General features: G+C 41.2%; 1 protein-coding gene across 1 annotated transcript; it reads right to left on the bottom strand.

Moving 5' to 3' along the window:
- Positions 1-532: 532 nt before the first annotated feature.
- ctnnbip1 (catenin, beta interacting protein 1) lies at positions 533-19507 on the bottom strand. The gene is made up of 4 exons (XM_078254778.1): positions 19385-19507; positions 11089-11203; positions 9904-9994; positions 533-919 (listed from the first exon to the last, which is right to left on the bottom strand). The coding sequence occupies exons 2-4, from the start codon at positions 11182-11184 to the stop codon at positions 861-863; spliced, it is 246 nt and encodes an 81-aa protein (XP_078110904.1). The 5' UTR covers positions 11185-11203; positions 19385-19507; the 3' UTR covers positions 533-860.
- Positions 19508-19596: the final 89 nt, after the last annotated feature.

A 19596-nucleotide genomic window follows, 5' to 3' on the forward strand; every position in this document is an offset into this window, starting at 1 on the left:
AATAGATATGCTGTGTAGCCAGACCATACTCCAGCTGTGGAGCTAGGTCTGGCAATGCGAGACTACGCTGCAGCAGAATTTGATATTAGGTGAAATGATTTGTCTGAGAAGAGTTATTAATACATTAGATTTTATATCACTACTTTGCCTTCAGCATTCAGGTTCCAGTAGACGTGTTGATGCTCTACACTAACAGCTGCGTGGGAGATGGCATACCCATCTTTCACGCCTCCTCTTTTACATACAAAATGTTTATAAATGAGGCCCCCTGTGTGACAGAATACAAAAGCTTTTATAACACAACAGCTAAATCAAAAACAATTTCAGCCCCATTAGGGTAAGCAGAAATAATTAAAAAATCTCTCCCCTAACACAACCAATCATCACACTCGCTGCTTGACCAAAACTATATTTCTCTTTGCTTCAATCAGCTGCTGACTGGTCACTTCCTCCAGTGACCACAGCAGATATAACACTGCCTAAAGTCTCAACATAGACAAAAAATACAAAACAAAACTAACCCACCCAGACAAAACTACATTTGATATTCATCCCACAATTTGTGAGTGTTTTCACTGACTGCCTTGTTGCCGAGGCTTCAACCCACGGTGAAGCACTTGAGTGCATCTCAGGTAATGGTGTGCCAGCTTGTATGAGGAGGAGTCGGGGATGGGAGAGCGAGGCAGCCACCTCCTGGTGTCTCTCCCCTCCTCTTCTGTCCCTCCCGGGTGCCCATCCTCTCCTGAGCTCATCAGTGTCAGGTTTGTGGAGTTTGGGTTGCTGTGGATCAGGTGTGGGGTGGGACAGGGGCGGGGAGGGAGGCGGTGGGGTGGAATTGATTGGGGGGGGGGGGCCCAGGGTCACTGTCGGCGATCCTCCGTCTCTGACCGGGAGAACGCCATCACCACGTCCTCTGCACCTGAGAACCAACAGCAGAATGTCAGGTTAGTCCTCCAAACAAGAACAAGTTTCATCTAAATGACACAGACAGAGATATTTACCCAAAATGCTCTTCTGTGACACTAAACAGCACAACAAATAAACGTCATGAATGGGCATAATTCACTTGCTTTGTTTCGATTCAGGGACTAATTTGACGCAAATGTTGCATTTGCCCCTCGGTTCGTTTGTGTTCACACGGCAACATTCAAGAGCGGCCCAAAAGTTGGAAACAAATGCCGTGCGTAGGCAAACTGTTCTCTCATTGGTCATAGATGTTAAGAGAAAACGCCAAACGAGCTAGGTGTGAAGCAATACACCCTAAGACTACCAAGTGAACCAAACACAGTGTAAGAAACACTCAAAAGAAATCTGCATTCCGATGTATCCATAAGCGCCTCGCATCAGGTGCTAAAATGTGTCTCAAGTAATCACCTGGGATCAGATTTTGAATTCTGCTCACATTTGTGCGTTTGACAACTGCTAAACACAAACAATACAATCTGATTTGCCTGTTTGGCAAATCAGCTTTATCCAAAAGTGTTTGGGACGTTTGCACATACAGTGCAAAGTGTGGAAGGAGACAAGTTTTGTACAGGCCATTGGACCCTGTCAGTATCCTGTCAATCCTGTAAGTTGTGACTATAACGCGAAGCAGGAATATACTGTCATGAAAATCTGCCGTAATCATTTCATCTACAGTATTGCCATGTTCACCTGAAGGCCACAGCCTGCCATTACTTTACAGCGCCCTGACGGGAGATACCGTAACACAGTGAGTGGCCCGCTGACAGCAGCATCCTGCTCTGCCATGATAATGCTTAGATCTGAGGCTTCAATGCCATTCTATCTCCTCTGCTATTGCAGCTCAGGTTGTGAGGCACAAGATTGTCTGTGAGTAAACAATACTAGATTCCAGCTGATGATATCAACCTCACTAAGCTGTGGAAAAAGAACCAATGGCTCCCGCAGAAAAGAGACTGAAATGATCTACAGCACACAAGGTCTGATTCATTTCTTCGCCTTTTGTGCCTCTTTCACTTTTACCAAGTTAATGAGGACAAACGGATACTTACAGTCTCGTATGGGTTGAGTCAACTAATGGGTCCTCCCGGCTACACAATGAGAGTTTGTCAGCTGGCTTTTATTTAACAAGGAATCACTCAGTCTGTTGCCAAGTGCAATTCATCAAGTCATTTTGGCCTGCCCACACCTGCTGAGACAGATTTTCTCTGATAAATGGATATACATTTTCCAATTCTATTTGAGTAATATTAAATAAAATACACAATGCTCCTTCAGCACTGTTCTTTCATATAGGCCTCTTTTTTTGGCAAGGACTTGACAAGTTTCAATTTGAGCAATTCAGTCCCTAGACCCTCCGCAGAGAGAGAAAGAGAGACAGACAGAGAGACTGAGAGAGAGACAGAGAGAGAAAGCGCTAAAAACACTTCTGCCAGATGAAGTAGGGATATATTAAAATCCCTCTTGCACTGTCATGCTCGACAGCCTGGTGAAATGCATTTACTTCTTGGTAATGGAAGTAAAGTGATCCTCTCCTCGAACCCCATAATTAAAAACATCTCTTAAAGATGAGAGGTACGAATGACAACTAGGTGCCATAGCCTACAGATGATTACGCATTGAAATAAAAACATTCGACAAGCTATGATGACATAAATATCATTAACACCGAGTTACACACCTTTGCAGATGGCTGAGAGGATTTCATACAGCACCCCGTGCCAGTCTGCTATAAAAAATGCTTTACCACAGCCCTCAAGTGCTTGTTAGATTTAATTATTGTGGAGATATGAAAGTAGGCCAGGCACTGTGAGCTTCCACATGTATTTGGCACAAAGGGCGGACCATCCTCATCAGACAGCACAGACCCTCCCAAACACAAAATGTTGTGTTTCATTTGGCTATCCCTACGGGGAAGATAATAAGCATCTTTCTACGCTGCATTCAGGTCATGGGGAGCTTGGTAAGATCAAGACTTTTGGGGGAGGGTACCCTTTAATATGAACTCTCAAGTTCCTCTTGTAAGCTTATTGGCCTACCAAATGAGATTATGGCAAAGAAACTAGAGACAGAGTGATGGAAAAAATGTATGCTGTTCATCTTCAGTTTTTAACATAGCTCTGATCTGCTTTGAGACAGCACGTAGGGATAATGATGCTTGAACAAAAGACAATTATGTAATGCCACACACGAAGGGAAACTCGACTTGCAGACACTACTGCTGAATAGCACTGCTGTACAAGATTATGTTTTAGCACAGGAACTTGCAATAACACCCATTTATCACAATAAAAGTCAGTCTGAATCATTTTGTGCTTGCGTGAAGGAGTTCACCCTTGTGAAACGGGCAGTTCAGAGGAAGGACATGTCAAACACTGTGCAACTTGAGCCGAATGAGCAGCAGAAATGCTCTCAAACTACTTCCACCAAGCTAAGTGGCTGGCTGGGCTATATCGGTTTTACTTTGCCTGAGAGTCCTGTGCGGACTTCGCCCTGCCACAAACACACATACAATACACACACAGACAGACACACACACACACACACAAAACAAGCTCATGCCAACACGATGGAGACAGGTCCCTCAAAGTTGTTGCCTAGCGACAGATAAAAATCAGACTGCATCAGTGGAGGGTAGGCTGCTGCCTATGAGCAAACAGCTTTTAGTTTGTTAGGATGCAGCTCTGTGTCCGGCCGTTCTCCGGCCCCTCCCTCCACGGTGCACTGATCTGCTCCTCACCCAGCCTGGTGGGGGTAAACAGAGCGGCTGCGGACGGTGGATTACATAAATAACAGCAACAACAGGCATGTCATCCAATTTGTCCTCCATAAATACTTTGAGAGGAAGAAAAGCCCTCGCTGAAATGATCTTTCCAGGAAAGGAACATAGAGATAAAAGTAGAACTATTTCGATATAAAGTCAAGAGTGTTTTGGTTTTCAAATAAAAGTCATGTTTCGAGTTCAAATATGCACCATCACAATGCGTGTGCACCTAGTGCTTAAACAACTAAAGACCATTTTGCGATGGGATCACACCCAATTACCGCTGGTAATTATTCTATAGGTTGAACGACTGGGAATTTGGGCAATTAATCAGTTGTTTAGGTTATTTATTACGCATAAATGTCTGAAAGACTATCTGTGGGTTTTGTCTGGTTGGTCAGCAAAAGACAACCAATTTGAAGACAACCCCTTGGGGCGAATTTCTGAAGGGCACTTTTTGAATGACACTGTTGAAATAATAATAGATTAGTTGCAAGCCTTGTACCACTAAAAGCAGAAAATCAGAACATCAGTCTATTCACCTGAACTAATTCACAAGCAAACAAAGTCTTTCGTCACACTTCGGGGAGACTATGAATCGAAACTAACTAAAAACACACAAAGCTCCACTGAAACCTCTATGGATAAGAAAGCTGTGAAATTAACCAAAAGGGAGTTTGTTTGAATTTAAAGGTGCCGTGCTGCGTCCCTGCAGTCTGAATAAGCAGAGAAGCAGCCATATGATGACTCCAGGGTTGCAGTAATGAGCAGAGCAGCAACATCACTTGAGGTTAGTGATGGTCAAATGAAGCTTCGCGAACCACTGACTATTTTCTGAGCTCACTAGATGGCGCTCTCTGTTCAACAAAGGGTTCAAAACACACTGAATTGCCATTCAGTGAGTCAACTTTATCTTTAAACAGAGAGCGCCATCTAGTGAGCTCAGAAAATAAAGACAGTGGTTTGCAAAGCTTCATTTGACCATCACTACTTGAGGTCACGCTCTGTGCAGGGTCAGCTGAGAGGATAAGGACACGAGATTCTCTCCCCCCCCCATTAAAAACGACAGCAGGGCGGGTTAAGAAGCACGGCACACAACAGAGGAATGTGTGTGTGTGTGTGGTCCAGCTCAACATGTTGACATCAACAAACACAGTGGGTCTACTTTAACACAACGCATTTAGGGATTAATCTGCTATTTCAGAGTCACATAACTGCACACTACTACTTCATACTACTGCTTGATCATTATTTTGATGGTATTTGTTGGTTTGATGGTGTTTTAAAAAAATATAATGTAATTTACTTCATAATTTAAGGCTAAAAATAAAGAGGATCTGGGAATTGATTTTGTCTATTGTAATGAGCTTCAGCAAAACGATTTATCATAATATGACAATGATAGAAGTGTCCAAAAAAGATGGTAATATCAATTCAATTCCAGGTACTGTAGATTTTTAAACAGAAACGGTGAATTAAGTACATAACATATGCAAATGATTGATTTAAGATTCAAGTGAATGTCAGATTTGTGCAACAGTTTGTTCTTCCCTTTACAGGGTGATATTTCAGAGATTTAACAAGCTTCGAAATAAGGTTGAACAGCAGCAAACAAGTCATTTTTCTCTTCTAAATGGATCCCTTAAAGAGGGATTTTACTGAATTACACACTTTATAGGCCACATCCAAAAAGCAAATTATCTTAGGCAGCAGATTTTTAGGGAGCAGGTCCAGAATTCAAAATCAGTTTGATTACACTTCTTTTGTTGCCAAAGGAGCAGAGATCATTAGAAAGAAAATGTGTTTGTAAAGTTGTACTAACTATCCTGTAACATTTGTCTATACGACCACATACCTATTACATATTTGGGACTGAGATTAGAGTGTATGTGAGAAGTAAAGCCTCGGTGTTTCAGTCAGTTGAGTCAGGTAGACGTGGCACTTCATAAATCTGAGTCTCTGGCTCGGATTCATGCTGCAGTGACAGACAGGATAAAGAAGGAATCTGTAGTACTCTGCCCTGACACGAGTCGCTAAACAAAGGCGTTACTCGATGTCACATGGCTTTCATTTGAAGAGGTGAGTTTAAGGATTGTGTTATACCAGGATTGTAACACGGGAAAAAAGATTGTGTATTGACAGTGCATGGCTGCTGCAACATTTGAAACAAGAGGCCATATTTCTGTAAGAAGGGATGAGACCGACAGAGAGAGATTGTAATATCACTCTCTGACTGTGTAATTAGCACTCCAGCTAGCCTTCAGACCCCCCTAATGACACCTGCTCCAATCTATCGATGCAGCACGTTGCAGCAACACCAGAGCCCACAGGGAACCTTAGCTTTCCTGGGACAACTGAGGTTGCTATGGCAACCCCATCCTCGTCTATCCTCTTTTGTTGAGGCCCTTAGACATCCTTCAGGGGAAGACTAAACTTTCCTTGTCATTTAAGACAGGATGACAAGTCCTGAGATTGCTGCATTTATGTGTTTCTCTGACAAACTGTATTGTTTAAAGTGACATGATGTCAGTCATAAAAAGCTCCAAATAAGAGAGTTAAAAGGGGGAAGACAAAACATCTGTACTCCCCATATTATGCTGTAACTGCTGTGCCGCAAAAAACTCTGTGCACCACAAAGAGACATTTTATTCAGTATTACCCAAAGATTTTACACAATTTACACTGAAACACAGACCCAAAAACCCAGGCCTTACTTAATGAGTTCACACTTCATTTTCAATCACGATAACGTTTAAACAGAGAATGCAAACTCCTACTCGCCCGCCATCCTCCGTTCCTCTGCGCAGCCAAAATTCAGCTACATCAAGGTATTTCAGCGAGAAAGCTGAATGAGAAAAAAGCTCCAGAGCCTTTGGCAGAGAATTCCTCTTTGGCCTGATTAAAATTGCAAAACAAAATTATGTATTTGCATGTATGGTAATCAGCCAATTAAATGATCTGAAATGCAAATTCCGTGACCCATAGACTTAAAAGAAATATGAGCGCCAAGCCCCGAGTTGGTTTTCTCTCGTTTCTTACGAGGAACCAGAATACCATTCGACAGCTGAGCAGAGGGAATGATTTAGGGTTAGAGCAACATTTCCAATCAGTCACATGTCACACCAATCACATGTGATGAAGGATGACATCATCTCTGGATAGATTAGACTGTCTTAGAGATGTGTTTTCTTATCAGAATATGTTAAAGCTGACAACAGCAATGATGGTATCCATTTGTCACATTAGCTTTTGTCTGCTCTCGCACTTAAACTTCTATTTAACATTTCCTGAATTCAGCCTGGCCTTGAATTAGATTAATCAATACCTGAGCGTTTCTCCACAACGGCATAGTGCCTTCAGTGCCCTCTAAGCATGCCGCGACTCGATCGATGAGGCCATGTCTGACACGTGACACTATCGCTCCAAGCTGAGAGCCCTCGAGGACGCTGGTATTGGAGCATCTTGCATCAGCATGTTCAGCGGTCCTCTGTCTGTCCCCGCGGGATATGGTGCCTGAATCTCTTTGGTTGGAGCCATCTGACCTCTAATGGTGGCCCCAGTGCTAATAACTTAAATGTTTTGACAACATTGACAACTTGTATTGTATAAGGGGTGATAAAAGATTTTATGAACCTTTAAAAGTAGCAGACTAAACAGTATCATTGGACAAGTTGAAAGGAGTGAGCCCCCCACTCTAAAGTATTACTCTTCAAAACAGCAAGCAGAGCAGCAATGATAGGTGTTTTTATTACCAAACAAAATTTCCATCATAAGCCTGTGGAGGAGAGGTTGAGAGGCATTTGAAAAGTGCTTTGTCAAATGGTATCAACAATAATGTCTACAGCTCAGACTAGACATATTCAGAACTCAAAACAAAGTGGATGACGATATTCTTTAAAACTGTCCTTCTCACAATTGGAAAATGTTGCTCAAGATAACCTGTACAGAAAAAAATTAAATAAACTGAAACTACTCGACCAGACCAGACCGGTATGAGGTCTGAAGGTGGCACTGCTTCGAGCAGATAGATACGTCAATGATATGAGATCAGGCGCTGACAAACAACCTTTGCCTGGAAATGTGCTGACTCATCACAGAAGGTGTGTGTCTGTCTGCCTGCGGCACTGTGTGATGGTCAACTGGGACAGACAGTACTACTGCTGCATACAGGAAGATGAGGGAAAAGGTCCACTGTCATTCTAGTGAAGTGAGAACAGAGTGAACCACAGAGAGTACAGCCTGATTTACCTCGTCACTCATGTCCAGTACAACTAACACACTGAAATTCAATATACTGTGATGTCTTTGTAATATTTCCCACTATTCAATCAATTTTTTGTTTGGCAATTTTTGCTAGGCAATAAAATGTTTCCTTTGATCTACTCCCCCAATTACCAAGTCTAAATGAGATCAAATAGTGGTCTTCCCTCTTCACACCACAGTCAAAGGATCCCGAATGTGCTGATACCTACAAACTGCTGTCCTTCAGCGTTGAATATTTAAAAGTGATTCATTCTCGGCTATCTCCACGATGCCTAATCACAGTACTTAGGCTGCAGCCCACAAATAATTTATTTGCACACAGACGACATGGCAGGCTGCCAAATGACACTAAATGTGTCTGTTTTTGTGATGTATAATGCATACTCTGAGCACCTTACACCAGCCGTTTTCGTCCATAATGAATGAGGCTCTTCTTAGCAGTACTGACAGCACAGAGACATGGAGTCCTGTATCTACTAAAGGGCATGAAGACAGAGACCAGAAGACAGAGGGTATGTCGCACAGACTCACAGCTACGGCTTAGTTGTTTAACCAGACCGAAATCATCCTTGATAAATTAATGACTTAAAATCTGTGCTGATCTCACTTTTGGTGCTGCACTTTTTAAGACGTGCTACAATCCCTCCTACATGATGCAATGCTTCATGTTCTGCTGCTTTATGAAGAAACACACTGTAATAATGCAATTTACAATGCCCATTATGCAACGATCCACATTACAATTCTAATGATGCATCGCATATTGCAGAACGGTTGAATTTAACAAAATGTGACAATGCAGTTTTAATACCCCACAGGTTAAAACAAAGATAATAAAAAACACCAGAGAAGTAGAAAAAGACAAAGTCACCGTGCCTTTTACTTGCCTCCTTAACACCCTGTATAATCATAAACCTAATTCAAACAAAGCTGATTGTTTCCTTGCAGAGAAAGGACACGGACAAGGAGACATAACTCATCACTGTAGGTGAAGTGTCGCAGGCAATTTTCCTGAACTAACGCTCCCCTGAGGGACCAATATCATAAGCGACAAAGCAAGGCCTGGACTCCAGCAGGTTTACCACAGGAGGACAGCAGGGCTCCTATCTGACAGCTGTGTTTGGACTGAGCCTGAAAAGCAGCTGATAAGTCTATTTACGGAAAATATGAAAATAATCTGGGACAATTTGCTGCTGATTTCTCAGGTAACTGCAGTGCCTCTCCACGTTTTGTTTCATGTAGCGCCATCTTATGGTTTAAAAAAATGTGCAAACTGTAGAGGAGATAAAGACAGAGCAACAGTGCCCTCTGGTGCCCTGAAAAGGCATGACCATTGTATGTAAAGTCAAATTTCAGAGTAAACCTCTTATACGTCTTATAACAACCATTGTAAACGGTGATTTGCTTTATCATATAAACAAATCCATATTTGAACTGTCTAGGCCACTTGTGAGAAGCAGTGGTGAAAGCAGCGATGCACTCATACTGAGGGTGAGTCACTCGGTTCCAGTCAGCCAAACTGTTTGCTGTGTGAATAATCTCACAGTTCTGGTGGGATGCTGAGTCAGCCTCAGTGTACAGTCAGGAAACCTGTTAGGCCTGCTGGGGTTAAGGACTCAGGAGGAGTAATGTGTGTGGAGGGATTTCCCCTTGTTTTTGGTCTGGGCAAAAGTAGCACTTCTGTGATATGTGAAGGTGGTGTTTGTGAGCTAATTTAGGTGCGTTTCATAAACGCCTTCTATCCTTATACCTTCAAACATCTAAATATTAAAACTAAAACTACATAAGTTTTAACTATTGTCCTGCATAGAAATACTAAAATTTGAATAAAAAACAAATGAAAAATTCCAACTACTGTAAAATAACTGGATGACTACCCTTTAAACGTGTGTGTGTGTGCATCACAGCCTTACCCTGGTCTATGTTGTGCTGTGGTAGCTGGCTCATCTGACTGTGGACCACACCTGCGTAATTCCGGAGAAAAGCCTCTTCACTGGGCGTAAGCTGAAGTGGAGTAGACAACATTTCCAGTTATCAAACAAGAACAAACCACAGACAATGTTGTTTTGTTTTTCACACACTGATTGTTTAAATGTATATATATTAGTTAGTAGTTACGTTAGCCCACACATGACATCGCAACACACTCGCTGGGAGTGCTGTGATAAATTCTGACCGGGCGGCACAGTTTGCATTAGTGGTTATTGGTTCCATGTTGGTTTTGTTACAGCATGATCAAAACAAAATGTTTCCCAAAAATACATTTAAAACTTCATAAAAGTAACGTTAACTACATAATCCAATCAATTTTTAAGACCTGTCAAAATTGTCTTTAAGACATTTTAAGATTATTGGATCTTAGACTTTACACCTGTGTAAACACTGGTCTTTTAGTCACTAAAAGTAAAAGCATCTTATCACATACACTTGCTTGTTGTCTTAAAATCTAGACCTAATTGTAGAAAAATCTAATGTATACCAACAAACCTACGAAAACAATAGCCATGTAATTAAAGTATTAGAAGTAATTTCAGGGTTCTCATTTCAGCGAGCAACTGTAGTTTTTGCTGCCTTAAATGACAGCCAACACAAACAGATTTGATCTGCCGCAGCTATTTAACATTTTTTACTGAGTTGCCTAAATCACAAAATGAAAGTCTTATCTGTTGTCTGGTTTGTGTGCTGTATGCATGCTGCAGCCAGAATATGGAGTTCTTCTGCTGTTCAAAAAGACCAACGGTGATGTCTCTCTTTTCTTCTCCACACAGGTCTTTCACATGAAATAGTTTGCTCTAAGAGCCAAACTTTGTGTGTTTTTCATAGTAGTTCTATAAAGCTTCTCCTTCTGCTTACATCTTACAATGACACAAACATTTTGACATGGTAATGATGGTTTCTGGGCTTGATGGCCAAGATGGCGAGGTTTCATAGGGGCAGATTTCAGGATGACATCGTCTAAAGATATGTGGGACTTTTCTGATTAAACAAACAACCACTGTGTGCATGAGCTGGACAACAGGCAGCGCTAAAACGTTTTTTCTGTTTTGTTTTTTTTATTGTGAATACCCAGTTTGTGTTAGTCAAGACACTGCACTTACATTTGATCCCATTTTCTTTAGCATGAGCAGGACCCGCACTTTCTGTTGGATGTACATGTCTTCAGGAGACTTCCCTGGGGCCTCCTCGCGGTTCATGCCCCCTGCTCCTGTGGCTCTGGACACACAAATCCACGTTAAACACGACTTGCGAAAAATAACAATTACGCAAACACTCAGTGCTATTAAAAGTTAAAAATATTTCTGCGTTGTTTCAGCCACACTATCTGACACTAAACTGACAAACTGGTACTCTATTAAAAATATTTTAAGTGTAAACAATCACCCCTGCAGGGTTGAAAAGTGTTAGCTAAATAGCATTTTCACTTGTTTTTTTTCTGTTCCTTATGTATTTATATTATTGTTATAGTGACAGATATGAGGTTAAGGCTATAGTCAAGGCTCTAATAGTCAGCAACATTGAGCTGGAGTATTACTATTATAACAACATATATAAGACTGGGCTGCATTTCAATTATCAAATGGTTCTAACCTGACTTCTCAGACATACAGCATTATGCTGGAACTAGATGTCTTATCATTAGGGTAAATAATACAGACTGTAGTCTGTGTGATGATAAGCACTTCAAATAACTCAAACAGTGGTGATATTAGAAGTCAGAGGCCTTGTCTCAGTGCAGTCACAGTGCAGGTTTGGCACTTCACAGCATGAATGGCTGTCATAAATATTGCACAGCGGTTTTCACACAGATCACGCCCCTGCCTGCTCCATCTGATATTCTCTGGCTAACTAATGAACTATTTTCTCTGTCAGTCTGCAGAGATGCAAACTATAGGCAAATCGGGAGAAAAAGAGGGAGGGAAAAAAAGGCTATAAAAGGAGCTGCCAAAGCTAATGCGTATGACAGAAAAGGGATAGGTTCCGCTGTGATAGCACACGCACATCAAGGTCGGCTGTTGTCGCATTAGATCTCCGTTATAGCGCCGCGGCTTGATATCCAGCATACATGTTCTAATTGAAATAGCTAAAAAAAGAAATAATTCACAGAAAAACAAAAAATAAATCTTTAAAAAGGATAAATCTGGTCTGAAAGAAAATAAGATTTAATGGAGAGAATATCAGTATGCAAGTCAGGATTTGTTCTCCGCTAAGAATCTTTCATGAAAAGCCTATGGGACTGGCAGGGACTATGATAGTTCTGGCAATTTATTTTGGCCTCTTATCTATACAAAGGACCACTAATGCATGTTGACAGGCTGTTTGATGTGGGGTTATATTTAATTGAGAAGCTGGCTCACCGTCCCCAATTCCCAGAGCGGGGGGGGGGGGGGAGAGGATGAATGGGGCACCGTTGGCCATTGGTTGCCACTGTGAGTGTGTGGATTCATCCAGATCAGAGTAGCTGGAGACCATGCTTCTGGCCATAGTCCTTATAATTATAGCAACCTTTGGTAGCCGTTTACTGCAAGCAAATAACACTTGACTTTGTCTTCTTGTCTGTTTTCAGCCACACAAAGTGGTCACAGGACACAGGGAATGCGGGGAAGATGAATACATTAGTTATTCACTTTTATTCACCACCTTAGTGTCAGGCATAGTTTAATTGGAGAGCAAGTGAAGTCTCAAAGCAGTCATGAAAAGATGGAGAGAGCTTGCCGGTGTCAGTTGCTCAATACACCTTCAAGGAGCATGTTGGTGGTGAACGGGGTGGCAGTGTCTTCACATCAGCAGCAGTGACACGTTTGATCACGTTTCCAAGCTCCTAGCGCCAGACAAATGGAAGAGCTAAAGACTTCAGGCAGAGAGACCTACCAGTGTGAAATGACATAAAGAATGAAGCATGATATAAACTCAGGAGCATCAAAAGCTCGCTGGGATTAAAACGGTCACTGCGGATAAAGAGTAGAGGGTGAAGAGCGTGTAGAGGACATTACTCTGTCAAAAGGTGTCATGTCTTGAGATTTTTAAAAGACAAAGATGATACAACAAACATCAATTAATATTCAGGGATATTTTGAGACTTGACAACTTCACAAAAGGCCGATATATTCCACATTCATCATCTGTATTAAACAGGCCTTCTGCTTTCATGAGGCTGAGGCATTTCTGATCATTTGATGTTTGCGTTTGAAGTTTGAAAACTGGCCATATTTAGTACCATCTCTGCCCAGGCTGCTGACTGTTTCGAGAGCTGCAATTTGTATTTTTACCAGCCTGAAAAAAACATTTATCTTATCCTACTTTCACAGCGATATCTGCTATAAGAACAGCAAACATAGTGTGCAAAATCCCATAGGGAGTATCTCTCCCTAGGTTGAAAGCAACAACGTGGAAATGGAAATGAGGGTGATCAGTGATGTTATTTTATTGTCGTGACATGTTTGTGAGTCACTTTAAAAAAGAGCAAAGGGAAAAGAGTCGGATCTCATTCTTTTGTGGATGTTACCTATTCTTCTTCAGACTGGAAGAGGCATAAAGACTAATTTGAGATGACTATTTTGGGCAGCAGAGTAGCTACAGAACTGGAATACAATTCTGCTACTCAGTGAACTGGACAACAACATGTATACAACAGTGATTAACATTGTGCATATGATTATGTAATGGATAGTTTCATCCATGCAATCCTGCTGAACAAACTAGCTTTCCATCCATGTTCATAATTCCAACAATGCGCCAGATGGTACTCGTCTGCCTGGCTTATAATGCCTCACTGCGACAGACCTAACCAACCTCTAAATAATGTCTTCCTGTGTATCACTGCTGGATTACAACATTTTAAACACACTGGGTCAAGATAAAGTCCAGTTCAACAGGATTTTAAAGCCATAGATTAAAAACTGGTGTATCATCAGAGGCCTGTATCTTGAAATATTTGACAGTGGAAATTCTGCAACTATTTCCATTACGAATTGTTTTTGTTTTTTGATTATTATTATTATTATTATTATTAATAATCGCTTCATTGTTCTCTCTGATTAAACTCTTCTGGGAAGACTAACTCTTCTATTTCCACTTCGTCAAACAACCAAGTCCATCTAGACCACACCGACAATTTAGACCTAGGCTGCTTACTAATAAGACTGCTTAAAAGTTTTACGTTTTTTGGCAACATAAGAAACAAAAATATATAAAAAATCAACACCCAAAATACAAATGAAACAAACAAGCATACTCACATGCACACGTAGACATACTTATAAAATGATTCATTTGATCAAGATGCAGTGACAAAGAGGAAAATTACAAGTGACACAACTCTGCTTAAAACCTATAAATAGTTTTCTGGAAAGAAAGAAACCTTACTATGTTTAGTCTACTCGGGTCATTCTAGCATTATTCGGATGTACACGCGCTTCTGTGTAACATTGTGTCTTTAATCATTTCACGGTCCACAATAAGGATCCTGTCAGAGTCCTTTGTGTGTGCCTGATGTTCGAGGTTCTCAATGGGGTTGGCTCAAGACTAATCCCTCGAGGGATGCTCAGCCAGCCTCAGACGCATTCGGCTAATATTCCAGACGTAATCAAAGGCTTTCTTCAATACTGATCTGGGCATACACACACACACCTCTGCCCATGTAGGGCTCGTCAGTGTTGTGATGTTGGGTTGAGCTGAGACATCGAGCCCGTCACAGCTAAATCCCAGCATCACTGATACTGAACTGAGAAATCTAAAAGGAAAAAAACAGCATGAGGGCCCGCTTCAGATCTCCGATCTGTACACGTGGTAGTGGTGGGACACATAATACTGTTTCTCAGTTGTGTATAACAATTACATTATATTTAATTCTTAAAATATATGATTGACTTTTGAAAAATTATGTATCATAGATGGCTTGCAACTGATTGTATATTGAAGAATGGCCTGTATTTCAATACCATTGTCATCCAGTGTCAGAAATTAAGAGGGAAAAAATGCCCAAAAGAAATCTCAGAATGTCCCCAAAAAACATTATGGAGGGGCAAAGATTGCCCCCAAGATTTCGATTTTTTTTTTTTTTTACCAGTTTAGGTCAATATCCGAATCCTACATTAAGCCATCATTTTATTTTCATTCAATTAATTTTATTTAAATTTATGTCTGTAACACACACTTACACAAACAGCACCGATGCATATAAATGCACTGATAATTGCAATAGTATGCTTTTTATTTACTCATGTTGGCACAAGGTGGTGATAACTATCATGCATTTTGATCTGGGCTAATTTCACATAAAAAAAAAAGCAACTTCATGCACTTATTGCTATTTTTTAAAGGTGCCCCCAACAACACATTTTGTAAATGCCCCGATTTTTTTAGACAGTGAAGGCAAAAGTTGAATCAAATATTTTTTTTTTTTTATTTCCTTCACGGTTGTCAACATAAGCAATGTTTTGAGTTACTATGGTATCACAAATTTCCATCTGATTCCCTGCCCCCCACCCCCCCACATGGCACAAGACTGGATATCTGCTGTAATAGGTTAGAATATGGTTGAAATCAATATCACAACATAGTACAAACATTTTTCAGATACCAAGATGTTAAGATCAACATATGCAAAATCAGCAGAAAAAACATTAATGATGTTCCACTGTTTGCATTACATCATTAAGCTTCAAACATTGAAGAGTTGCCGCTATGCTATTTCTAAAAAGTTTTAAACTTAAATAAAGCTAGACAGATTACTCTTTTGGGGCGCCGATGAATAAAATATAACCATCAAAATGTGCCCAGTGTAAAAAGAGCTAAAGTCTAAAATCACATGTGATTTTGAATAACTGTAAACTTTAGAGTTTACTGCAAAATGTCAAACAGTTACTGCACATGGCTGCAAATTACACACATTCAGTAATGCCACTTAAAATATAGAGAGAAGCCTATTCTTTGCATGGCCTCTACATTCCAGATTCCTTATATACTTGGAAAGAGAAACATGGAGAAGATTTCTCAAGACCATTTCAACACTGTGACCGGGCCACACAGTGCAGTGAGGAACTGATGCCAGAGATTACAGTGTGCAATGTGATAGGCCCTCACATTTGCTGAGGGTCATGAGGGCAGACGCTGCCAAAGTGCCCTGGCCAAGTCACACATGGACCGGTCCACTTGTCAAGCTTGTTATTGGCTCTAGAATCAGCTGTGCACATGATGCACAGTGTCCGATTGTTTGAGAAATCAAATTCCTCCAGCAAGCAGAAAAACAAACCTCTAAGTTGACTGACAAAACTGAGTTTAGTTTTACACGAATGACGCTAAAAGCCTGAACTCTAAGACCCCAAGAGGTCAATAGTCTCTACAGACTAAAATAACTAAATAAAGTGATAAGACTAAAATAACTAAGAATTTAATCATGAGGTGCTCCAACATCCTGAACAAATGTGCGAGAAACTTCAGTAGGCCAGAAGCTCAGTGTGGCTGCCAGCTGAGCTGCCAACAGCCTGGCCTGGTCCTGCGGAGCGGCTGTGTCACTACAGGTACACACTCACGCACACATGAGCTCATGGCTAACATTGTCACGAAACCTATTAAAACAACTACTAGTGGTCATACTGAAATTAGGACACAACAATATTCCAATTCCACACTGTAATTCAGTAAAATAAACATAAATTTGATTATCTTCTGACTTATTTTGATTGCCAATTAATCTGCCACATATTTTTTATGATTAATCAATTGTTTAGTTTATAAAATCCAAGTTTTCAAAACAACGATCGGAAATCTAAAGATAGATCTGTGAAACAGAGAAAATAGTCACATTTAGAAGCTGGGACCAGTAAATGGCAGTTTTGCTTGATAACAGATTATAAAAAATAGTTGACAATTTATTTCTGTCAATTAATCCACTACATTTTTCAGCACAATAGTGATGTCAGTCCTATTGCCCAGCTTCTACCCATCCAAACCTGCAGGAGACATAATGAAAACTAGCTGACCAGCCCTACACCCAGCAGACTGACTCCCTCTGGGTCGGAGCAACTTGGGGTCCTGAAACAGCATGAGCCAGACAGGCAAACATTGCAGACCAGAAAAGATCTGGCTTAGACTTGCTGGATGTCTGCATGCTGCCTTTGTGTGAAGCCATCTCCTCACATGTACAGTGCCCACAACAATGGCTACAGTATTTGGGGACAATGGTGATGAACTGGATTGTGAAAACATGATTGATAAGTAGGTCATGTCTTGTTGTCACCACGTGAGGCATGAACTCTTACAATTCTGCTCAACTGTACAGGCTTAGTACATAGCTGGGTTTCTGTGTGCTTAACTGTCCTTTGACTATTTTTGTGCCACATTAAGTTGATACTAGGACTTTCAGAGAGTGAGTTACAGTAGGCAGGACATGACATTTGACAAATGTATATCTTATGTCACTGGGAAACTTTTCCTAGATAGTAAAATCATTTTTTATTTATTTATTATAATTCAAATAATAACTTGTACATTTAATGCTACTACAGTTCAATTAAGAACATGTATGTTTTTTAATTAATTTTTTTTTTAAACAAATACATATTACAAGATTCATGCAACCTGATCTTGCAAATGTTTCCATGATACCATAATGATACAACTGAGGTTTTCGCAGACCATGCTATAGAACATAATTAAATCTGGTCTGAACTCAGAACATCTCAGCTCACTCCTCAGGGTCCCTCAAAGGAATTGAAACAGAAGCTGCTGCCTTAAGCCGGTCCCTTGGGGTAGCGGCTGCAAGATTTCAAAAGCGCCAATGTGAACGCAGGGAATAAAATTCTGAAAGTTAAAGGATGTATGTGCTTGGGACAATACAATGCATTGCAAATGTGCAGGAATCCATGCACAACAGACAAAGAACCGGGAACAGAAAAGATGGCTATGCTTTCAAGTTTGATTCTTTAAAACAACTTGGTGGTTATCTGGAGGCCTCCGTCATTTGGACTGGGTGTTAAGCCATGAATGGATCGTAGCAGCTCTGGTATCATCATGTCAGGCCACAACAGGCCACTATGTGGGCTGAGTTAATGCTGACAAATGTGTGTGCTAAACGCAGAGCGAGAGGTTGTGAGATGAACCAGCCCTCCCTCCGAAAAACCCTGCTCACAGGCAGCTGATGAGGTCCCCTCAGGGCTCAAGCAGCCGCTGAAGAGCACCTGCCCTGACTGGGACAAGGCCAGGGAAGCGTAGCCAGGGTTCCTAATCTCTCTCCAAAATCCACCCAGTTAGGGGAATGTGCAAACTAGGCAGGGTTGACATACTATGGTCCATGACCAACTCTGCTAGTTGCCAGGAGGATTCAGAGCACTCGCCTGAGGCCAAGCCCTGATACCCAGTGGCTGCAGCACTTATCAATGCCCTGCAGCGGGCAGGGTGCCAGCTTCACCACTCAAAGGGCTGTCAGCTATCTGACATGTGGGGGGAAAGCAGACACTCTGTAAAAGGAAGCGTGGCACAATGCATCCATGGGAGGCATGATCTCAAAATAGCAAACCTATGAAGGAGTTATGTGAAAAAGAAAACTTGCACATGAAAACCAAATTAAAAGAAGGTGACCACATTATACAGTAGCAGCATTTGAAATGTTCTCTAAGCATTACCTTGGTGACTAGTAGGTGTTTGGTGAGTGGGAAAAATGGGTCTGTATGTATTTAATGTAGGCGTGCATCATGTACATTAGTCTGCTAAATCTAGGTTATGATGGCGTTAGTTAAGATACGTTAAGTACAATGTTAACATCATAATCGTTGGTACAAATAAACCAAACTATAACGCCTTAACGCTGACGAGGATCTGCATAACGTACACTCACGTTAGCTGATATTTTTTTAGTTTTTGGTAGTTTTTCTTGACTGAAAAATAACACAGCAAACAAAAATGCCTGAACGCAACACTTCAAAAAACGTCGTTTTTTTTTTTTTAAAGAGATGATACACATCATGACTGTGAACGGATCTTGTTATCATGTTGCGGGACGCAGACTGTTCAAACTGCAGCAGCGATCTTGCTAGCAAGCAGCAAGCCTTCAACGCATTTTCGACATGAATCTTAATCAATATTCTTCGTGGGAAAATATATGGACGGTACTCTCAATGACTTTACAAGTCGCGTTCATTTTAACCTGACATTTATTTAATTTAGTCTCCACCAAACCCGCGCTACCTTTTGCAAAGCAGCCAATGCTAACCAGCGAAGCTAGCTCGCTAGCATGCCCGAGACAAAAGCCTGAATGAAGTTCCTATGGGTGCAAACACCATGATCCAGGTACCGTTGCTCTGCCAGAAGTGTGAACGCCGGAAATCAAACACACGTATCGTTTTAAAAACCCTGGCAATGTGCGCCTCGTCAAGAAAACGAGACATATGAGCTTACCCCTCCTGGTCCAGCTTTTCTTTCTTCTATGCTCTGTTTGAATGGTGTGTTGTTGTAGGAGGGCGTCCTGTTCCGGGGTCACATCCCTCCAGTCGCAGTGCTTCGGCGAACTGACTCAACGCAGCGAGTCCTGCTGGATGTTCAGTACCGTTACCGGCCACCGGGGCCACCACCGGCACAGACAACACTGTACGGTCTTTAGGATCCATTAC

This window comes from Sander vitreus, chromosome 7 (genome assembly GCF_031162955.1).
Source record: "Sander vitreus isolate 19-12246 chromosome 7, sanVit1, whole genome shotgun sequence".
NCBI lineage: Eukaryota > Metazoa > Chordata > Actinopteri > Perciformes > Percidae > Sander > Sander vitreus.

What these genes read in the sequence shown, in the direction of transcription:
- ctnnbip1 (XM_078254778.1), bottom strand. Translation starts at nt 11,184, where the DNA reads ATGAACCGCGAGGAGGCCCCAGGGAAGTCTCCTGAAGACATGTACATC. An exon ending in TAAAGAAAATGGGATCAAAT is followed by an intron (nt 9,995 to 11,088) that starts GTAAGTGCAGTG and finishes ACTCCACTTCAG; the next exon opens with CTTACGCCCAGTGAAGAGGC. An exon ending in ACAGCACAACATAGACCAGG is followed by an intron (nt 920 to 9,903) that starts GTAAGGCTGTGA and finishes GTTGGTTCTCAG; the next exon opens with GTGCAGAGGACGTGGTGATG.